At 45.9% G+C, this 22,096-nt stretch overlaps 2 protein-coding genes across 7 annotated transcripts in view; one reads left to right on the top strand and one right to left on the bottom strand.

The window, feature by feature from the left end:
* LOC147100796 (uncharacterized) overlaps positions 1-22,096 on the top strand; it is a 72,400-nt gene that overhangs the window by 3,915 nt on the left and 46,389 nt on the right. Inside the window, exon 1 of one of the 2 annotated variants that reach the window (XM_085967394.1) lies at positions 3,307-3,327. The exons of the other annotated variant lie outside the window; for it this stretch is intronic. The gene's annotated coding sequence lies outside the window, so the exon portion shown is untranslated. Of the gene's footprint in view, positions 1-3,306; positions 3,328-22,096 lie in introns of those variants that run through there. 2 annotated transcript variants of the gene reach the window in all.
* On the bottom strand, positions 2,834-20,861 carry nmnat1 (nicotinamide nucleotide adenylyltransferase 1). 5 transcript variants are annotated; one of them, XM_085967387.1, is made up of 7 exons: positions 20,663-20,861; positions 15,706-15,805; positions 14,316-14,440; positions 9,066-9,193; positions 6,461-6,644; positions 4,901-5,019; positions 2,834-3,298 (listed from the first exon to the last, which is right to left on the bottom strand). In XM_085967387.1, exons 4-7 carry the CDS (start codon positions 9,184-9,186, stop codon positions 2,883-2,885), a joined length of 840 nt encoding a protein of 279 aa, XP_085823513.1. In that variant the 5' UTR covers positions 9,187-9,193; positions 14,316-14,440; positions 15,706-15,805; positions 20,663-20,861; the 3' UTR covers positions 2,834-2,882. The 5 variants fall into 5 exon arrangements, with proteins under 5 accessions (XP_085823513.1, XP_085823512.1, XP_085823511.1 ...); XM_085967386.1 differs by having other exon boundaries at positions 14,316-14,368; XM_085967385.1 differs by lacking the exon at positions 15,706-15,805 and having other exon boundaries at positions 14,316-14,368.

Below are 22,096 nucleotides of genomic sequence, written 5' to 3'. Positions count from 1 at the left end.
TGTCATGCAAATGTGTTAAGCATTCATACTCCAGCATGCAATTTCAGGGTCCTAGTGATACAGGCACAAGAGCAGATGATTGAGCCCATCCAGCTCGCTGTGCAATCGAGATCCATGTTTTGTCATTTATCAGCCCTCGACTCAGCTCCTTCTACTCTTGGCTGTCTCAGCATTTGATCTAATTCTCTTTTAAATGTTCCAAAGGAGGCGGTGATTACTCGAGTATCAGGAGTTTCTTTGAGCTAGGATTGCATTCTGCCTTCCTCACCTACAGCAAGAAAGCATTTGCCTTTATATCGCAGCTTATCACATATCCCAAAGAACTTTTCAACCAATGGATTACTCCTGAAGTGCAGTCACTGCTGCTACGTGGGCAGGTGCGACACCCCGTTGGTGAACATCAAGGTCCCACAAAGGACAAAAAATGACCAGATAATCTGCTTCTGCTGATGTGGGTTGAGGGAGGAATGTTGATCGGGTCCCTGCTGTTCTTTGATTGCTGACCTGAAATCTTTAAAAATCCACCTGGACAGGCAGACTGGGCTTTGGTTTAACGTCTCATCCAAAAGCCAGCACCTCCAAGAATGCAGCGCTCCCTCAGTACTGCCCTGAATCAGCTGTGGCTCAGTGGGCAGCACTCTCTCGCCTCTGGTTGTCGGTTCAAGTCCCACTCCAGAGACTTGAGCACAAAAATCTAGGCTGACACTGCTAGTGCGGTGCTGAGGGAGTGCTGCACTGTCCGAGGTGCCGTCTTTCGGATGAAAGGTTAAACCGAGGCCCCGTCTGCTCTCTCAGGTGGATGTAAAAGATTACCAGTTGGAAGTTGCACAAGTCTATCCCGGGGACTCTTTACCCCTTGAGTTTGGCCTGGCAACTCAATGGCAAAGTGCTCCAACGCTGCCACAGCACTCCGTCCAGCTCTTCAGCACCTCTGAGGAGTTGGCGGTGCCCGGCCGAGGAGGTTCAATCCCTGCGGACAACATTCAAACATGCCGCATTTCTTTATATATCATTGTAAAGCAACCCATTTCTCAGTAAATTTTATGCAAATGTTCATTCCGGTAACGGTTCAAACAGAACACCCTCGATGCAAATGATCGGGAGTCGGGCACACTTCAATTCTAGTTTCTCAGGCAATTTGGTTTAGTTCACAATTTTCCTTTTGGGTCCACCTTCATCAACTTTATTTATTTTTATTTGTTCATGGAGTCTGGGCGTCGCTGGCAAGGCCCAGCATTTATTGCCCATCCCTAATTGCTCCTGTTTTTCGCTGCTCAATGGGGGATGAGATGTACTCCCTTCTCCTTCTGTAGAGAGCGTCTGTGACCTCCCGGCTGCAGCCATGGACGGCGAACTGCAAAATGTTTGCAATATCCGTCGTTAAAGCCTGGAAGGAGCCGCTGGTATAGAAATTGAGAGCGACTGTGGCCTAAACTGCCAGAGAGAGAGAGAGAGACGGACGTCCTGGTCCTGAGCTGAGGCTGGGGCTCTGGCTGCAAGGGGTGGCCGAGCTCTGTGACCACCTCCTTGCTGAAGCGGAGCCTTCTCGGGCACTGCTCCTCAGAGATGAATGTAGAAATGCTCCCGGAATACTTTGTGGAGGCTGGGTCATTGAATATATTGAAGGTGCCCAAGTAGACACTGGAAAATTATTCACTACCATTATTCATGTTGAGCACCCTGTTGGCCCGCCTCCCTCTGGCCACATTTTGCAATTTTTCTCTCTGCCTCCGACAGTGACACTGGAGGGCGAAGTCCAGTGCCAGTACAGCCCCCATTAAATAATGGAAATGTTGGACTATCAAATGTAACCCAAATGTAAGTGCTAAATTATTCTCAGCCAGAATACTCCGTCAAGTTGAAAACTGTCAAATGGGACAAAACGCCCGTCTGCTTGTGTCAAACGGACAAGGCAGCATTGTTTTCCGACCAAAAAATCCCCCCTGAAAGTTGACCCCTTTATATCGCGCTCCTCCAGCGCTCATCCGACTGCAAACCGCCTCCCTGTACCCGTCATTGCTAACGGCAGGCGCTCAGGCAGGGGGAGGGAGAGAGTGAATTCCTGAGCTGGGGCGCTGCGCTCTTGGATGAAGTCACGATCTCCGGGCGCAGGAGATCGTGGCGCTGGTGGTTACCGCCCCCGCAAACCTCCAGTGCAATTCCCGCCCCGCGCCCGGTCGCAAAGCCGGTAGCGCCACCCCCACCCCACGGAGGCGCAAAGGCACCCAATTTCTCCCCCTATAACATTGGAGATGTGCTCTAGCAAGCCCCTTCGTGTACCTTCACAGTTTGAGTCAGGGAGATGGGGGTCTCGTCCACCAAGTTACTGCCCTGAGGTGAGAGCCTGGCCCTTTAGATGTAGGAGATTATTAGCGAAACTGAAAGTGCACAGAGTCGGAAGAAACCTTGTGACGTGGGTGGGTAATAGGTTGGGAGGTCGGTGACAGAGGGTAGGGATAAAGAGAATGGTCGCGGAATGTGACAAATGGTCTTTTTCAGGGATCTGTACCTAGGCCTCAGCTTTTCACCAGGTATATCAGTGACTTGGATGAAGGAGGAGAGAGTTGTATATCCAAGTTTGCAGATGACAGCAAGTTAGGAAGCTGTGAAAGACCATAAGGTAACAATAAGGCAATGCACCTATTGCATTGGTGCAATAGAGGGTTCTCTCCTGCACTGTTCTGGAGGCACATCATTTGGACAAACCCCTTAGTCCTACTCCTCCTGTCCTAGGGGCCCGAGGTAGACACTGGGGGCCACTGGAAAATTATTCAACCACCATTATTCATTCTGCCAAATATATAAACCCAAAAAGAAATATGTGTCAAAGATAATGTGTGCAAACGATCCACAATTTAATATCCTGGAGAATCTGGTCCGGCCTAACATCGGGGCGAACGACTGCTTGATCCTTTCGTGTAATGTTGCAAAGGTGCTAAAATAACATCAGAGTTCTTGTCTTCACTACATAGATCGTACAAATGATGCTTTTGAATATATTCAATGACCGAGTCAGGTAGCACGTATCTAACACTCTGTCCCCTTCGCAATGCTCGCCGAACCTTTGTGGCCGAGATGTCATTGTCTATCCATTCAGTCACAAGATGGACACTTTTCCTGAACTTCCAGATGACGTCAGACTCGTAGATAAATTTTTCAAGCTTGCTTCCAAGTCGGCTGATACACACCACACCAAACTTCCCCACAATCTCTTCAATGTCTTCCTTTTTCCACAGGTTGGGAACGCCGAAAGACTCCAAAACATCTCCTCCACAAAGGAGCATCAGCTCAGGAGAGTCTGTAAAAGGAACAGCAAGACTTTTAGATGTAGGAGGCCTTCAGATTAGTTTCTTTTTTAAAAAAGTCTCAAGATCAGTTTACAACAGAACAAAAAAAGTAATTTTAAGCAATCTCCTGAGATCGTTAACACAGTAACAATTGTCCTTGTACACATATCACTGAAAATTAGCATGAAGGTACAGCAAGCAATTAAGAAAGCAAATGGTATGTTGGCCTTTATTACAAGAGGATTTGAGTATAAATAGATGCTGAGAGGTTGTTTCCCCAGGCTGGAGGGTCTAGAACTAGGGGGCACAGTCTCAGGATAAGGGATTGGCCATTTAAGACTGAGGTGAGGAGGAATTTCTTCACTCAGAGGGTGGTGAATCTTTGGAATTCTCTGCCCCAGAGGGCTGTGAATGCTGAGTCTTTGAGTATATTCAAGGCTAAGATAGATAGATTTTTGAACTCTAGGGGAATCAAGGGATATGGAGATCGGGCGGGAAAGTGGAGTTGAGGTCGATGATCAGCCATGATCTTATTGAATGATGGAGCAGGCTCGAGGGGCCGAATGGCCGCCTCCTGCTCTTATTTCTTATGTTCTTATAAGAGTAAAGACGTCTTACTGCAATTATGTAGGGCCCTGGTGAGACCACACCTGGAGTATTGTGCACAATTTTGGTCTCCTTACCTAAGGAAGGATATACTTGCCATAGAGGGAGTGCAGCGAAGGTTCACCAGACTGGTTCCTGGGATAGGGGGATTGTCCTATGAGGAGAGATTGAACAGACTAGGCCTGTATTTTCTAGAGTTTAGAAGAATGAGAGGTGATCACATAAAAAATTCTTACAGGGCTTGATAGGGTAGATGTTTCCCCTGGCTGGGGAGTCTAGAACCAGGGGGTCACAGTCTCAGAATAAGGGGTCGGCCATTTAGGACCGAGATAAGGAGAAATTTCTTCACTCAGAGGGTGGTGAATCTTTGGAATTCTCTACCCCAGAGGGCTGTGGAGGCTCAGTCGTTGAGTATATTCAAGACAGAGATCGATAGATTTTTGAATATTAAGGGAATCAAGGGATATGGGGATAGTGCAGGAAAGTGGAGATGAGGTCGATGATCAGCCATGATCTTATTGAATGGCGGAGCAGGCTCGAGGGGCCAGATGGCCGACTCCTGCTCCTATTTCTTATGTTCTCATTAATAAATGAAAAGCCAAACCTTACAGTTCAACACTAGTTCCAGCTAGTGCTGTCTATAAATAAATCATCGGGCGTAAGGCTTAGAGATTGCACCATAGATGCGGCCCACACTGCCTGAACAAGGATCTAGCACGAGCATTTTACGTTGGCCTTTTAAGTAGCCTCCCAATACCTGGGTTTATAGAAAGAAATACAAAAAAAAGTCTTCCAGTGTTCCTGCTCCCCGTACAGCGTCCCCTGCTGGTAGGAGTGTATATGAGGATAATATCAAGCTCAGCTGTGGGTCTTTTTGCAATATTTACCATTAAACAACCTGAAATCCTAAGTACTTGAGATTTAAAAAAATCAATTCTTTGCAGCACATATACTTCATATAAATTTAAATTTAGCTGCACGGTTTATAGCACCTGCTCCGTAAGTACCTTTTGCTTCCAGTGAACTGTCATCTATTTCATCGTTCTTCCTTTTCTTGCCCCTCTTGCGCGGCATTGAGTTCTTCTTCTCATTGCTACAGAGGCCCTCCAGATTTTCATGATGATGTCTGGTTAACAAATTAAAATCAACAATAAAAACAGTAAGGTTTCTTTTTAAAATGGCCACTCTTCATAGAATCATAGAACGGTTACAGCACAGAAGGAAGCCATTCGGCCCGTCGAGCCCGTGCTGGCTCTCTGCAAGAGCACTTCAGCTAGTCCCACTCCCCTGCCCTTTCCCTGTAGCCCTGCAAAAGTTTTTCCTTCAGGTACTTATCCAATTCCCTTTTGAATGCCATGATTGAATCTGCCTCCACCACCCTTTCAGGCAGCGCATTCCAGATCATAACCATTCGCTGCGTAAAAAAGTTTTTATTCATGTCGCCTTTGGTTCTTTTGCCAATCACCTTAAATCTGCGTCGTCTGGTTCTCGACCCTTCCGCCAATGGGAACAGTTTCTCTCTATCTACTGTGTCTAGACCCCTCATGATTTTGAACACCTCTATCAAATCTCCTCTGCTGCAAGGAGAAGAACCCCAGCTTCTCCAGTCTATCCATGTAACTGAAGTCCCTCAACCCTGGAATCATTCTCGTAAATCTTTTCTGCACCCTCTCTAAGGCCTTCACATCCTTCCTAAAGTGCGGTGCCCAGAATTGGACACAATACTCCAGTTGAGGCTGAACCAGTGTTTTATAAAGGTTCATCATAACTTCCTTGCTTTTGTACTCCATGCCTCTATTTATGAAGCCCAGGACCCCGTATGCTTTTTTAACCGCTATCTCAACCTACCCTGCCACCTTCAACAATTTGTGCACACATACCCCCAGGTCTCGCTATTCCTGCACCCCCTTTAGGATTGTACCCTTTCGTTTATATTGCCTCTCTTCGTTCTTCCTACCAAAATGTATCACTTTGCACTTTTCTACGTTAAATTTCATCTCATCAGCTCAGCTCAACACAAGTTTGGATTTCACAAGATATTCTGCAAAAGGAATTTCTGGCCAGAAATCTTCGGTTATTATTTACCACATAGAGTCGTCTTCATTCTCGAAATGATTAAGAATCCTCCGTACAATGGTAGGATTTGGAGCAGTGGTGTAAGGGTCTACAGTTGGCCTCATTGTGCCCAGGAGAGGTGAGGAAAAAGTCAACCCACGATCCCATTCCTGATCACTGCCCTGCCAGAGAGAGTGTGCCTGCGCACAGGTGTCAGGCGAGGCAAGATTCAAGCTCAGCTGCGATGCCCACCGCAGCCAAATAGCTTGCCAACAATGAATGGCCGTTAATGAGAAAACAACAAGCATTTCGACTCAACCCTCCCTTTTAGAAATACGCCGCATAGTCTAAGCCACAGGGGAGTACCAGCACGGTAAGAAAAGCCGAGTTGCTGTAGAATGAGTGAGGGTGACTTGCTAAGAAGGAAGTGAGGCACAGGGACCCAGAGAAGCATTAATTAAAAAAAAAAAGGTTTTGAAAAAAGAATTGACATTTTCCACAGTTTCACTCACCTAAGAACTTTAATAGTCTCCACCCACTCTTCCTGGTTGCTTTCCCAGGGATTCACTGTCACCCAGTCACAACTCTCCGTGGCCTTTTCTATCATAGCTAGACGATGTTGTGCCTCGATTAGACCCTTCTTTTTGTAGCCATCACCCACTGGAGATATAATGCCCTTTATCACGGTGTACTTCCCTGGAAAAGATAACAGATTTTTAATAAATTCATTCATGGGATGTGGGCGTCGCTGGCAAGGCTGGCATTTATTGCCCATCCCTAATTGCCCTTGAGAAGGTGGCGGTGAGCCGCCTTCTTGAACCGCTGCAGTCCGTGTGGTGAAGCTGCTCCCACAGTGCTGTTAGGGAGGGAGTTCCAAGATTCTGACTCAGCGACGATGAAGGAATGGCCGATATATTCCAAGTCAGGATGGTGTGTGACTTGGAGGGGAACTTGGAGGTGATGGTGTTCCCATGCGCCTGCTGCCCTTGTCCTTCTAGGTGGAAGAGGTCGCGGGCTTGGGAGGTGCTGTCAAAGAAGCCTTGGCGAGTTGCTGCAGTGCATCTTGTAGATGGTACACACTGCAGCCACGGTGGTTCGACTCTCTCTTTGTTGGAGATAGTCATTTGTGTGACGTCAATGATACTTGCCACTTATCAGCCCAAGCCTGAATGCCGTCCAGTTTTTGCTGCATGCGGGCACGGACTGCTTCATTAACTGAGGAGTTGCGATAGAAATAAGTGACAGAATGCATTTTGTTCTTTATATAGTCCTGTACACTTAAAATGACAGAACACCTGGCACACATTGCACAGTGTAGGCTGTCTCACCCTCCTGAGCTGCATGTGTGGCTGAGCTGCATGTGTGGCTGAGCTGCAACTACCCACACACGCAGCTCAGCAAAGCAGCAAATTGCAAGTGGCACTGCTGTTATTGCCACAAGCGCAACCCTTGCAGTGCGGAAAGCTGCAGCAGAAAGCAAGCCAGGTGCAGTGGATGGAACTACTGGGTCACTCATGATGACGAGATCTTCACGGACATTATAAAGCTTTTCCAATTGAATAATGGAGCGTCACAGTGCCTGGCAGAACCTGAGAATCACGTGTGAACTGGTCGGCAAAGTACAGATGCTGATTGAGAATTGACATAACTGAGGAAGAATAGATAGAAGCAAAATACTGCGGATGCTGAAAATCTGAAATAAAAACAGAAAACGCTGGAAACACTCCGCAGGTCTGCGGAAAGAGAAACAGAGTTAACGTTTCAGGTCAATGAGCTTCCATTAGAACTGGAAGAAGTTAGAGATACTAGGGAACAGAAGATACTCAGTGTCTCAGCAATCTCAGGTGGCTACCTTCGCCGACACTGGTTCACGGCCGCCTGCACTGGTGAACAATGATGCCAGAGAATCAACTAGTCAAATCGACCTAACTTCAAGGTGTACTGAATAGAAACTGAGAGAAATGGACTGAGAGGTAATGAGGGAGAAACAAAGTCATAGAATCATAGAATAGAACAGCGCAGGAGGCCACTCGGCCCATCGAGTCTGTGCCGGCTCTGTCAAAGAGCAATCCAGTCAGTCCCACTCTCCCGCTCTTTCCCCATATCCCTGCAATTTTTTCTCCTTCAAGTATTTATCCAATTCCCTTTTGGAGGCTACTATTGAATCTGTGTCCACCACCGATCAGGCAGCGCATTCCAAATCCTAACCACTCGCTGCGTGAAAAAAGTGTTTCCTCCTGTCGCCTCTGGTTCGTTTTTCAGTCACCTTAAATCTGTGCCCTCTGGTTATCGACCCTTCAGCCACTGGAAACAGTTTCTCTTTATTTCCTCTATCTAAATCCTTTATGATTTTGAACACCTCTCTCAAATCTCCTCTCAATCTTCTCTGCTCCAAGGAGAACAACCCCAGCTTCTCCAGTCTATCCACGGAACTGTAATCCCTCATCCCAGGAACCATGCTGGTAAATCTCTTCTGCACCCTCGTCACCTGCTTCCTAAAGGGTGGTGCCCAGAATTGGACACAATACTCCAGCTGGGGCCGAACAAGTGTTTTATGCAGGGACTGCCTAAGAAGAACATGTGCTGTTTCAGTCTGTGTGTTTGTCCTAAATGGTGTGGGTTAATTCTGTTCAGTCTTTGTGCCAATGTTCCCTCTACTTTTTTTGGGCTGCGCGGCTCCAAACTTAACATTGAAAAAGGAGAATATCATAAGTGATTAAAGTTTAACCTTAGGGTAATAAAACATGGGTAGAGAATCCATCACACGGACTGCAGCGGTTCAAGGCGGCGGCTCACCACCACCTTCTCAAGGACAACTAGGGATGGGCAATAAATGCTGGCCTTGCCAGCGACGCCAACATCTCCCCCATATCCTCACATCCCCCCCATATCTCTTGCCCAAAACCTTAAAAATGCATCCCCTAGCCCTTGTACCATCAACTAGTGGGAACAGCCTTTCTCCGTCTAGCCTATCCATACCCGTCATAATCTTGTACACCTCTATCAAATCACCCCGCAACCTCCTTTGCTCCAATGAAAACAAATCCAGCTTCTCCAAACTGTCCTTGTAGCGAAGATCCCCCAAAACCATGAGATAGAAGAGCGAGAAAGTCAAACCTGTTTCATGCAGATAATCCCGGGCTAATTCAAACATCCTGAGGTGCATGTTTGTGATGGGATTAAATGACCCGCACGCGAGCAGCACCACCTCAGTCCGGCTGTTTGATTTCTCCATCATGGGTTCACTGTAAAACACAACAGCAAAGTTAAGAAAAACTAAAGAAAGTTTTCTCAAATCTTCAGCAGAATAAACGATATGAGGCAACTTTTCCTACCCTGAAGGAGCGGACTTGTACTAAATGAGCGTTCCGCAGACTCTGGCAGCCTGTCACTACTTTGCCCAAGTGGTCATTCTTCACATACGAGCCCAGACAGTGAGCGTGGGCTGGCTATTCAACCAAGGAGGGCATAACAGTCAAGCCCCGTCCTGTCGTCACCCGATATCCATCGGGAGCAGAAATCCGGAGCGATTTCCCCACCACCCCCCTCTTCCAGAGGCTCTGAGGCTTATTGCAGGAGTATCTCCAGTAGTGCCCTTGCACGAGATCAGTGAAGGGAATGTAGCTCCAGAATCAAACCTGGGACCTTCCTGGTCTGTACAGCGTTAGACGGCACCTCCGCCCCATTGGGGGAAATTAAGAACTGAACCTTTCGGTGGGTAGCACTCTCGCCTCAGTGTCAGAAGGTTGTGGGTTCAAGTCCCACTCCAGATACTTGAGCACAAAAATACAGGCTGACACTCCATAGAAACACAGAAGATAGGAGCAGGAGTAGGCCATTCGGCCCCTCAAGCCTGCTCCGCCATTTAATGAGATCATGGCTGATCATCCAAATTCAGTACCCGGTCCCTGCTTTCTCCCCATATCCCTTTCGCCTTAAGAAATATATTTAACTCCTTCTTGAATATATTTAATGAATTGGCCTCAACTGCATTCTGTGGTAGAGAATTCCACAGGTTCACCACTCTCTGGGTGAAGAAATTCCTCCTCATCTCAGTCCTAAATGGCTTACCCCTTATCCTTAGACTGTGACCCCTGGTTCTGGACTCCCCCGCCATCAGAAACATCCTTCCTGCATCTAGTCTGACTAGTCCTGTTAGAATTTTATAAGTTTTAATGAGATCCCCTCTCATTCTTCTAAGGAAGTGCTGCACTGTCGGAACTGCCGTCTTTCGGATAAGAAGTTAAACCGAGGCCCCGTCTGCTCTCTCAGGTGGATGTAAAAGATCCCATGCCACTATTTCGAAGAAGAGCTGGGGAGTTATCCCCGGTGTCCTGGGCCAATATTTATTCCTCAATCAACATCACTAAAACAGATTATCTGGTCATTGTCATATTGCTGTTTGTGGGAGCTTGCTGTGTGCAAATTGGCTGCCACGTTTCCCACATTACAACAGTGACTACACTTCAAAAAGTACTTCATTGGCTGTAAAGCACTTTGGGAGCTGAGGTGGTCGTGAAAGGCGCTATAGAAATGCAAGTCTTTCTTTTTTTTCCTTTATTTTAATTACTGTTGACCATTTACCCACACTAAATAAATTTTTATTTAACTTTTCAGAAACATTGGTAGTGTGGGATTTTTTTCCCTGCTAAAATACAATTACCCGTACAATCCCACGTGGGTTTCAAACCCAAAGACTGCAATGCTGTTTCAAAATCAAGAGGCAAAATACTACAACATTTCGGCAGGTCAGGCAGCATCTGTGGCGAGAGAAACACTTAACGTTTCGGGGCGGTGACCATTCGTCAGAACTCAATTCCCAAGCATGAGTGTTTTAAAATCCTTAGTTTTAAACAAACAGTCTTCCGCAGTCTTTGGGTGTGACCTGCCAGTATCTTCACTGCACATTGGATCACGTTATACTGGGGCAGCTCGGTGCTAATGGGCGGTGTCCATTTCCTAACCTGCTTCGTGTCAGGTCAGTGCAAACGCACACAATCTGATTCCATCAAGTGGCATTGGTCAAAGTCAATTGATAACATCACTAGCAGTCAGCGGCAAACATTAACTGGGAATGTTATTAACTGGAAATACATCCCCGTGTTGATAAAGAGCTCTGTGGAAACTGCTGAACAAGCAGTTCGAACGTCAGGAGATAAAAGTACACGGTAACGTGAACTCTTTTCACCCAGAGGGTGGTGGGGGTCTGGAACTCACTGCCTGAAAGGGTGGTAGAGGCAGAAACCCTCCATCGTATTTGAAAAGTACTTGGATACGCACTCGAAGTGCTGTAACCTACAGGGCTACGGACCAAGAGCTGGAAAGTGGGATTAGGCTGGATCGCTCTTTCGACCGGCACGGACATACGATGGGCCGAATGGTCTCCTTCTGTTGCTGTAAATTTCTATGATTCTATGAACAGTTAACCAGCAGGGCTCAAAAATAGATTAAAAAATATGAAAGGGTGCTGGAGAAATACTATTCTACACCACAGTGCAGCGGGCCTGGGTTTGCGTTCAGGATAGTTCAGAGGTTTCCTCAAGGAAAGGCCTTAATTTTGGAGGAAGAGTCATTCCCAGGCTGCTCAAGTTCACCTGCCAGCACTTGTAGCGTCTACCAGTCCTCATCGGCACGGATGGTGCATTGTGCATATCTGAGGAAGGATGTTCTTGCCATGGAGGGAGTGCAGCGAAGATTCACCAGACTGATACCTGGGATGGCAGGAATGATGTACCAGGAGAGATTGGGTCGATTGGGCTTATACTCGCTGGAGTTTAGAAGAATGAGAGGGGATCTCATTGAAACTTATAAAAATCTAACAGGACTAGACAGACTAGATGCAGGAAGGATGTTCCCGATGGCGGGGGAGTCCAGAACCAGGGGTCACATTCTAAAGATAAGGGGTAAGCCATTTAGGACTGAGATGAGGAGGAATTTCTTCACCCAGAGAGTGGTGAACCTGTGGAATTCTCTACCACAGAAGGCAGTTGAGGCCAATTCATTAAATATATTCAAGAAGGAGTTAGATATACAGGAAACTCTTTTTTTTCTCCGGCACCGACGGGACTGGCGTGGTGCCGGTTGATCAAAAAGTCCGGATTACAGAGAGGTATACTTACCAAGGTACGAGAGCCCCATACACGGCCACAGATCCAGGCGTCCCTGTTGCATGGCAACAGGTGCAGGAACCCTGGTTACAGAGCCACTAATATGAAGTAAAACTTAACCAGCAAAATTCAGGAGTAGGTTCAGGTAAGAGAGATTTCTGGTTATTTAGGTGCCGGTAAAAAGAGAGTTTCCTGTATTTCTTAATGCTAAAGGGATCAAGGGATATGGGGAGAAGGCAGGGACAGGGTATTGAATTTGGATGATTAGCCATGATCTCATTAAATGGCGGAGCGGGCTCGAGGCCTACTCCTGCTCCTATCTTCTATGTTTCTATGCACAGATCGAACAATTCTCGCTATCATCTGGAATGAGTCTCACTCACTTTAGTTTCGGTGTCTGCTATTTTTACACAACCCACTCTTAAAAAAAAAAACTTAGCGCTATATATTTAAGTGGGGGTCACTCCTTTTGATCATACGTTAAACCGAGGCTCGCTCGGGTGGGCGTAAAAGATCCCATGGCATTATTGCGAAGAAGAGCAGGGGGAGTTTTCCCCGGTGTCCTGGGGCCAATATTTATCCCTCAATCAACATCACTAAAAAACAGATTATCCGGTCATTGTCACATTGCTGTTTGTGGGAGCTTGCTGTGTGCAAATTGGCTGCCGCATTTCCTACATTACAACAGTGACTACACTTCAAAAAGTACTTCATTGGCTGTAAAGCACTTTGGGATGTGAAGTGGTTGTGAAAGGCGCTATAGAAATGCAAGTCTTTCTTTAAATCTCACTTCTAACATTTCCCCAGTGTTGCCTGGATGAGTGCAGCTCCAACAACACTCAAGAAGCTCGACACCATCCAGGACAAAGCAGCCGGCTTGCTTGGCACCACCTTAAACATTCACTCCCTCCACCACCGGCGCACCGTGGCTGCAGTGTGCACCATCTACAAGATGCACTGCAGCAACTCGCCAAGGCTTCTTCGGCAGCACCTCCCAAACCTGCGACCTCTTCCACCTAGAAGGACAAGGGCAGCAGACACATGGGAACACCACCACCTCCAAGTTCCCCTACAAGTCAGATACCATCCTGACTTGGAAATAGATCGGCTGTTCCTTCATCGTCGCTGGGTCAAAATCCTGGAATTCCCTCCCTAACAGCACTGTGGGAGCACCTTCACCACACGGACTGCAGCGGTTCAAGGCGGCGGCTCACCACCACCTTCTCAACGGCAACTAGGGATGGGCAATAAATGCTGGCCTTGCCAGCGACGCCCACATCCCATAAACGAATATAAAAATACTCTGTTCTGTTGGTGCAAGGAGATGGGGTGAAAAACAAACTTAAAAAAGGCGAGTATTACTGTCACAAAATTTAGCTAAATAAGATTAAGTTGAAGGAAACTAAACAATCTAAAGCCAGACCCATTACCTGAGGCTAATGTGCACCATCAGTTACTAAAAAAAGGTTCTAATCAGCAACTCCCATAAAATCACAAATTCCACAAAATAAAAATTGTGACATAAGATTTTAAAAAAAGAAACTGGATTGTCTTATTTTTCATTTTGTTCTATAATCCTCTTCATTCAAATTGTTTTTGCTTGAAATAAGTTCAGCATATCTAGTAGTGCAGTTTTAACAAAAATTGCACCAAAGGCTGCTTTTTGCACCATTTCAATTCAAATTAACAAGATTTTGAGCCAAGCAATTTCTAATTAAGAGTAGACTTTTTTTTTAAAGTGAAGAACAAAATGAGAATGATTTGACAACTTATAGATAACTGTAGGTTAGATTTCTTAAACTAGTTTGGTAATATATTATTGTGCGTCCTTTTGATCAAATTTTATGTTCCAGTATTGTGCAGGCCTTAAATTCCACACCAGGCTAAATTTCAAGAGTATCCCAGCTGGGGTGCACCTTGCCTGGGAGGACTGTTCACATTGAGCCCGGCCAGCTTTTATGAGCTCAAATATCAAAAAAGTGAACAAACCAAGCGTAAAGGGAAAAAAAACACAAATTAACTCTTTGCCTACATTCATATCTATCCTCACAGAAACTATTCACACGTTTACAGTTGTATTAATCCTTTCTCGGCCTTGGAACTCTGACCAGCCTAAATTCAGTACTCTGCCTGAAAGATTCCTGTTGCAATTTGGCCTGGTTAAAAGTCTTTTACAACTGTGTTAACAGGTCTTTTAAAACATTTATATTGCCCACAAGCATTTAAATACATCAGATTAAACTTAAGCAGTTAGAGATACCTTGAAATACTAGACGTCTCCCTCCTCTTGTTGCAGTCTCCTCTGTGCCAGCTCTACAACACCACACACACACAATAATTATTTTTGAATCCTGAGGTTATTCACACTGAGCACAGTAATTGCATCTGTATTAAAAACATCAAAACAAGTCAATTTTTAAAATTGAGGATTTGAACAGTGTCAGGTCCATTTCTTACTCAATAGGACCTGATTCCGGGAAAATTGGAAGTGAAACTAGAAGCCAGTAAGCCCTGTGAAACAGGGTCAAGCTGCTAGTGGGCGGGGACTTACAGCTGTAATCTGCTCAACACTGAAAATGGTATTGCAGTAGATTGCTACTCTGCCAGATGTTAATTGACATTCTAAAAATTAATTTCTACAGGCATTCAATAGCAGTTACACAAACTAGGGTTGTATTCCCCGGAATTTAGAAGGTTAAGGGGCGATTTGATCGAAGTTTTCAAGATATTAAGGGGAAGAGATAGGGTGTATAGAGAGAAACTATTTCTGCTGGTTGGTGAGTCTAGGATGAGGGGGCATAGTCTAAAAATTATTCCCAGGCCTTTCAGAAATGAAATTAGGAAACACTTCTACACACAAAGGGTGGTAGAGTGTCAGCTGTGGCTCAGTGGGCAGCACCCTCGCCTCTGAGTCAGAAGGTTGTGGGTTCAAGTCCCACTCCAGCGACCTGAGGACAAAAATACAAGCTGACACTCCAGTGCAGTGCCGAGGGAGTGCCGCACTGTCAGAGGTGCCGTCTTTCGGATGAGACGTTAAACCGAGGCCCCGTCTGCGCTCTCAGGTGGATGTAAAAGATCCCCTGGCACTATTTCGAAGAAGAGCAGGGGAGTTATCCCCAGTGTCCTGGGCCAATATTTATCCCTCAATCAACACAAAGCATTTTTTATCTGGTCATTATCACATTACTGTTTGTGGGAGCTTGCTGTGCGCAAATTGGCTGCCACGTTTCCCACATTACAACAGTGACTACACTTCAGAAAAAGTACTTAATTGGCTGTAAAGCACTTTGAGACGTCCGGTGGTCGTGAAAGGTGCGATAAAAAAAAAGAAGGACTTGCATTTCTAAGAAGTTTGGAACTCTCTTCTGCAAATGGCAATTAATGCTAGATCAGTTGTTAATTTTAAATCTGAGATTGATAGATTTTTGTTAACCAAAGGTATTAAGGGATAATGGGGCAAAAGTGGATATATGGAGTTAGATCGCAGATCAGCCATGAACTCAATGAATGGCGGAACAGGCTCGAGGGGCTGAATGGCCTCCTCCTGTTCCTATGTTACTATGCAGGTAACCTCTGTGTTTGCAGGACATCATAAACTGCAGGAATGAGGGTCAAGTGAGTTGTAATCATCTGAATTAAATGGTTCTTACTCTTTTTGAACATAAATCTCGTCCCAGAATTTCCCCAATGTTGACAGCTCTGCTGGTGCCAGGGAAACAGGCTTAAAAAATAACGATCACATAAATAAACCTTTAAAAAAAAAAGAGTATTACTATCACAAAATGGGCTATATAAAAATCTCTCTCTCTTAGGCAGTCCCTCGGAACCGAGGATGACTTGCTTCCACATTAAAAATGAGTTCTCGGGTGCCTGATGAGTCCAATGCGGGACCTACAGTCTCTGTCACAGGCGGGGCAGACGGTGGTTGTTGCCTTTCCAGAAGAAGGTGTAGCCACCACCTTGCTCCTTGAGCTGGCCTTCCCCTGCCCGCCTGGTCTCACTTAGGGCGGCGATGTCAATGTCGAAACGTCTGAGCTCCCGGGCAACGATAGCAGTACGGCGTTCCGGTCTGTCGCTGTTGGGGTTGTCCATGAGGGTCCTGAGGCTCCAGGTCCCGAACTTCATTTTAAAGGGTGGAAGATGCCTGTGCGTGAATTCTTTTAACCCGCCCCTTCAACCACCATCTGCCCCACCTGTGACAGAGACTGTAGGTCCCGCATTAGACTCATCAGTCACCTGCGAACTCATTTTTAATGTGGAAACAAGTCATCCTCGGTTCCGAGGGACTGCCTAAGAAGAAGACGACTTTCTATTAAGCTTCATATCTACAGCAAAGGATCGACAGTTTTGCCGTGTGTACTGCATGTTCAAACGTAAAATTTATAATTACCATGTGTAAAAATTCAACAATTGATGCGAAAATTCAGAAACAATCAGGAGTTTGTGTACAAATCCTGCACCACGCGACAAGAACATGAATGTAAAACCCAATCTTTGTTCTAAAGATAGCTCAGACCATACCTCACAATTATTTCTGGGCCTCGGCGGTGACATTCTTGCAAAAGGACAGTAACCAGCTGACTAACTGTACCCTTGGTACTACAATTGTGCATATGAAAAAGGCAAGAAAATAAAATCTGATGCATTTCTGTGTCCATTCTGTGGCTGAACGACGTCACATACGCATTTCAGAATTAATTGATCAGAATCCATTTGCACAGTGGCCATTCTTTTTTTAAGATATCACCTGAGCACATAAAGCTAGGCCGACACTCCCAGTGCAGTGCCGAGGGAGCGCTGCACTGTCGGAGGTGCCGTCTTTCGGATGAGACGTTAAACCAAGGCCCCGTCTGCTCTCTCAGGTGGACATAAACGATCCCATGCCACTATTTCGAAGAAGAGCAGGGGAGTTATATTTAAGCATATATTTAAGAAGGAGTTAGATAGATTTCTAAACACAAAAGGCATCAAGGGGTATGGAGAGAGAGCAGGAACATGGTATTGAGATAGAGGATCAGCCATGATCATATTGAATGGCGGAGCAGGCTCGAAGGGCCGAATGGCCGACTCCTGCTCCTATTTTTCTATGTTTTCTATGTTTCTATGTTATCCCCGGTGTCCTGGGGCCAATATTTATCCCTCAACCAACATAACAAAAACAGATTATCTGGGTCATTAGCACATTGCTGTTGTGGGACCTTGCTGTGCGCATATTGGCTGCCGTGTTTCCCACATTACATCAGTGACTGCACTTCAAAAAGTACTTCATTGGCTGTAAAGCGCTTTGAGACGTCCGGTGGTCGTGAAAGGCGCTATATAAATGCAAGTCTTTCTTTCTTTCTGTATTAAAATAGCATTCTGAACAAATCATGTTCTCTAGTGGTCAGTTTTTAAATGAAAACCAGAAATTACTCATTAACTGTCTGTGCTCTCTCGAATTACTTTGGATCAGCTGCTGTGTTTATTTTGTTCTCACAGCAATGTCACGGCAACCCCTAATTATCCCGTCATTGCATTCTGCCACTGCTTTTAATACCGGTGATTGTGCCTGCAAAAAACACACTTAATTTTGATACATTTTGTACCCATTTGTTTGATATAATTATGGATTAACATTGGAATCCCAGTGTACACAAGGCAACAAATGACCCATACACTGAAACAGAGACCAACAGCTGAGGTCTTTACTAGAATGCACAAGCTAGGCACATAGGAACAGGAGGAGGCCATTCAGCCCCTCGAGCCTGTTCCGCCATTCAACGAGATTGTGGCTGATCTGCGACCTAACTCCATATACCCGCCTTTGGCCCATATCCCTTAATACCTTTGGTTAACCAACATCTATCAATCTCTGATTTAAAATTAACAATTGATCTAGCATCAATTGCCGTTTGCAGAAGAGAGTTCCAAACTTCTACCACCCTTTGTGTGTAGAAGTGTTTCCTAATTTCACTCCTGAAAGGTTGGGCTCTAATTTTTAGACTCTGCCCCCTAGTCCGAGACTCCCCAACCAGCAGAAATAGTTTCTCTCTATCTACCCTATCTGTTCCCCTTAATATCTTGAAAACTTCGATCAAATCACCCCTCAACCGTCTAAATTCTAGGGAATACAACCCTAGTTTGTGTAATCTCTCCTCGTAACTTAACCCTTGAAGTCCGGGTATCATTCTGGTAAACCTACGCTGCACTCCCTCCAAGGCCAATATATCCTTCCTAAGGTGTGGTGCCCAGAACTGCTACTTTTTAGATAAGTGCACAAAGGGATTCCTAATATTTATCATGAATATATTGAATTATTCAGTATTTATCTCCCCTTCTCTACTCTTTTCCCCTAAACCTCTGATCATGAGGGCAGCAGAGGTCCACATGTAGCAGCAACGTACCACTACTAATACAAGTGACATCTCTTGGTATGGGGCCATTGGAGCTTACCACAATCATGTGGTCACTTCTACTCCTCCAGGAGGGCTCACTGGGCAGCATTCAGCACTGGGAACAGTGGCCAATTTTACCCCAGCCCTGGGATACTGGAGGCCAATTGGAGCGCCCATACTGCCACCCGTAACTAAGAGTGGTGGATGCAACATAGAGCAGGCAAGCTCCCACAAACAGCAATGTGATAATGACCAGATAATCTGTTTTCGTGATGTTGATTGAGGGATAAATATTGGCCAGGACGCCGGGGAGAACTCCCCTGCTCTTCTTCGAAATAGTGCCATGGGATCTTTTACGTCCACCTGAGAGAGCAGACGGGGCCTCGGTTTAACGTCTCATCCGAAAGACGGCACCTCCGACAGTGCAGCACTCCCTCAGCACTGCACTGGAGTGTCAGCCTAGATATTTTTGCTCAAGTCTCTGGAGTGGGACTTGAACCCACAACGTTCTGGGTTGGAAGTGGCGAAATCATATTGTCTGGCTGTGAATCAGACCCAGAGAGAACGCAATTAGAAGCGATTGCAAACCCACGCTTCATTTCCTGTTTTGTTTCATTTTAATCGTTTTGAGAACATTTACATCCTCCCTCAGTCATCAGTGCACTGTCGATCTGGATTAAAATGTGGAGTTACCCCAATGGTGGCTTGCTCGGCCACTTCAGAGGGCACTGCCCACCACATAGTGAGAGGCTGGAGTCAAGTGTAGGCCAGAGTGCTGGGGTTGGCACATTCCCTTCCCTGAAGTGCGCTAATTGAGGTTTTTTTTTTTTACAATGATAGAACTTTCACGGCCATTTTTCTGCTGATACCAGCTCACGAATTACCAGAATTTAATTTCACAACTCTCCCATGATAGAATACGGGAACAGTAGCATGGCGGTAATGTTACTCGACTAATAATCCAAGGGGCCTGGACTAATGATCCGGAGACGCGAGTTCAAATCCCACCACGGCAGCTGGGGAATTTAAATTCAGTTAATTAAATAAATCTGCAATAAAAAGCTAGTGTCAGTAATGGTGACCAGGAAACTATCGGATTGTCGTAAAAACCCATCTGGTTCACTGATGTCCTTTAGGGAAGGAAATCTGCCGTCCTTACCTGGTCTGGCCGATATGTGACTCCAGACCTACAGCAATGTGGTTGATTCTTAACTGCCCTGTGAAATGGCCTGAGGAAGGACGTTCTTGCCATGGAGGGAGTGCAGCGAAGATTCACCAGGCTGATACCTGGGATGGCAGGAATGACGTATGAGGAGAGATTGTGTCGATTGGGCATATATTCGCTAGAGTTTAGAAGAATGAGAGGGGATCTCATCGAAACCTATAAAATTCTGTCAGGCCTGGACAGACTAGATGCAGGAAGGATGTTTCTGATGGCCGGGGAGTCCAGAACCAGGGGTCATAGTCTAAGGATAAGGGGTAAGCCATTTAGGACAGAGATGAGGAGGAATTTCTTCACCCAGAGAGTGGTGAACCTGTGGAATTCTCTACCACAGAGGGCGGTGGAGGCCAGTTCAGTAAATATATTCAAGAAAGAGTTGGATATATTTCTTGAGGCTAAAGGGATCAAGGGATATGGGGAGAAGGCAGGGACAGGGTACTGAATTTGGATGATCAGCCATGATCTCATTGAATGGCAGAGCAGGCTCAAGGGGCCGAATGGCCTACTCCTGCTCCTATCTTCTATGTATCTATGAAGACACTCAAGGGCAATTAGGGATGGGCAATAAATGCTGGCCTTGCCAGCGACGCCCACACCCGGTGAACAAATTTTAAAAATTAGAATCATACATCACAGAAGGAGGCCATTCGGCCCATCGTGCCTGTGCCGGCTCTTTGAAAAGAGCTCTCCAATTAGTCCCACTCCCCCACTGTTTCCCCAGAGCCCTGCAAACTTTCCCCCTTTCAATTCCCTTTTGAAAGTTAATATTTAATCTGCTTCCACCACTCTTTGCATTCCGGATCATAGCAACTCAGTGCTTAAAAAAAAATCTCTCCTCGTCTCGCCTCTTGTTTTTATGCCAATGACCTTAAAGTGAAATAGTTCACTCTGCTCAGTAAGGCAAGGGAGACAGTGTAACTGCACCGAGTGACTGTGCCAGAAACACCAGGAAAGAGGCAGCTGGAGTCATGTAAAAAAAAAATGATAGACTCTCGGCATTTGCAACCTTACCAGCATCAAGCTGCTTTAAAGGCTGGAAAGTTGCTTGTCTTTCACTCCGCTCGTTTCACTTCCTAGTGGCCCATTTCCCGAGAGTGAGCGCAGCTTCTCCCAGCGGAATTTCCGAGAAACAGAAAAAGGCGGCGCAATGTCGCCGGAAGCGGAGGCGGGCGAGTGACAGCTTCAACACTTCCTCCAGATTGGCTGCAAAGCACGAAATCGACATCCATCAGACTGAGAATTCGCCCCTTTTTATTTGGCATTTGGACACGATCCCTTGATCCTTGTTCGAGTTAAATACAATATCCAATAGTGAGAAATGTAACAAGATTGCAACAATAGCCAGGGTACAGAGGGGCTAATTGATAACAGACAACAACTTCATTTAGAATTATAGCTTTCTTCAGTTAATTACATTTTTTGTCTAAATAATTGCTTTACCTCCTTAAGAGGAGGGCACTGATGGAGCTATCTTTCGGCTGCAGACGCTGGGGCAACCCGTTATTGGTTTGAACAATAATTTTACTTTATAGAGTCATAACGGCACAGAAGGAGGCCATTCGACGCATTGAGTCCGTGCCGGCCCTCTGTAGAGCAATCCAGTCAGTCCCATTCCCCCGCTCTATCCCCGTAGCCCTGCAAGTTTATTTCCCCCAAGTGCCTATCCAATCTCCCCTTGAAAACATTGAGTGTCTCCGAGAGCTTCCACCACTTCCGTCAGCAACGAGTTCCAGGTCCTCACCACTCGCTGCGTAAACAAGTTTTTCCTCACGTCCCCCCTGTATCTCTTGCCCAAAACCTTAAATCTGTGTCCCCTAGTCCTTGTACCATCAACTAGTGGGAACAGCCTTTCCCCGTCTAGCCTATCCAAACCCGTCATAATCTTGTACACCTCTATCAAATCACCCCTCAACCTCCTTTGCTCCAATGAAAACAAATCCAGCTTCTCCAACCTGTCCTTGTAGCTAAGATCCCCCATCCCCAGAACCATTCTGGTAAATCTCCTCTGCACCCTCTCAAGGGCCTTCACATCCTTCCTAAAGTGTGGTGACCAGAACTGGACGCAATACTCCAGCTGTGACCTAACCAGCACTTTACAAAAGTTCAGCGTAACGTCTCTATTTTTGTGCTCAATACCTCGATTTATGAAGCCCAAGATCCCATATGCTTTGCTAACCACTCTCTCAATATGTCCCGCCACCTTCAGGGACCTCTGCACATTAACTCCCAGGTCCCTCTGTCCCTGCACACTCTTTAAAACTGTGCCATTAAGTGTATATTGCCTCTCCCTGTTCCTTCTGCCAAAATGCAACACCTCACACTTCTCTGTATTAAATTCCATCTGCCACTTGTCTGCCCATTCTGCTAGTCTTTCTATGTCCTGTTGCAGTCGATTGGTATCATTCTCACTGTTTGCCACACCCCCAAGTTTGGTGTCATCGGCAA

This window comes from Somniosus microcephalus, chromosome 25, assembly GCF_052327205.1.
Source record: "Somniosus microcephalus isolate GS21.2 chromosome 25, FLI_Smic_1.0, whole genome shotgun sequence".
NCBI lineage: Eukaryota > Metazoa > Chordata > Chondrichthyes > Squaliformes > Somniosidae > Somniosus > Somniosus microcephalus.
The sequence above is the reverse complement of the archived record's forward strand: the minus strand, read 5'-3'. Positions and strand labels throughout refer to the sequence as shown.

Bases quoted from the DNA above. Each gene is read 5' to 3' on its own strand.
- nmnat1 (XM_085967385.1), bottom strand. The intron at 6,645-9,065 runs GTTTGACTTTCT...TATCTTTTCCAG, and splicing joins GGATTATCTGCATGAAACAG to GGAAGTACACCGTGATAAAG. The intron at 3,299-4,900 runs GTACTTACGGAG...TTCCTTTTACAG, and splicing joins CAGTTCACTGGAAGCAAAAG to ACTCTCCTGAGCTGATGCTC.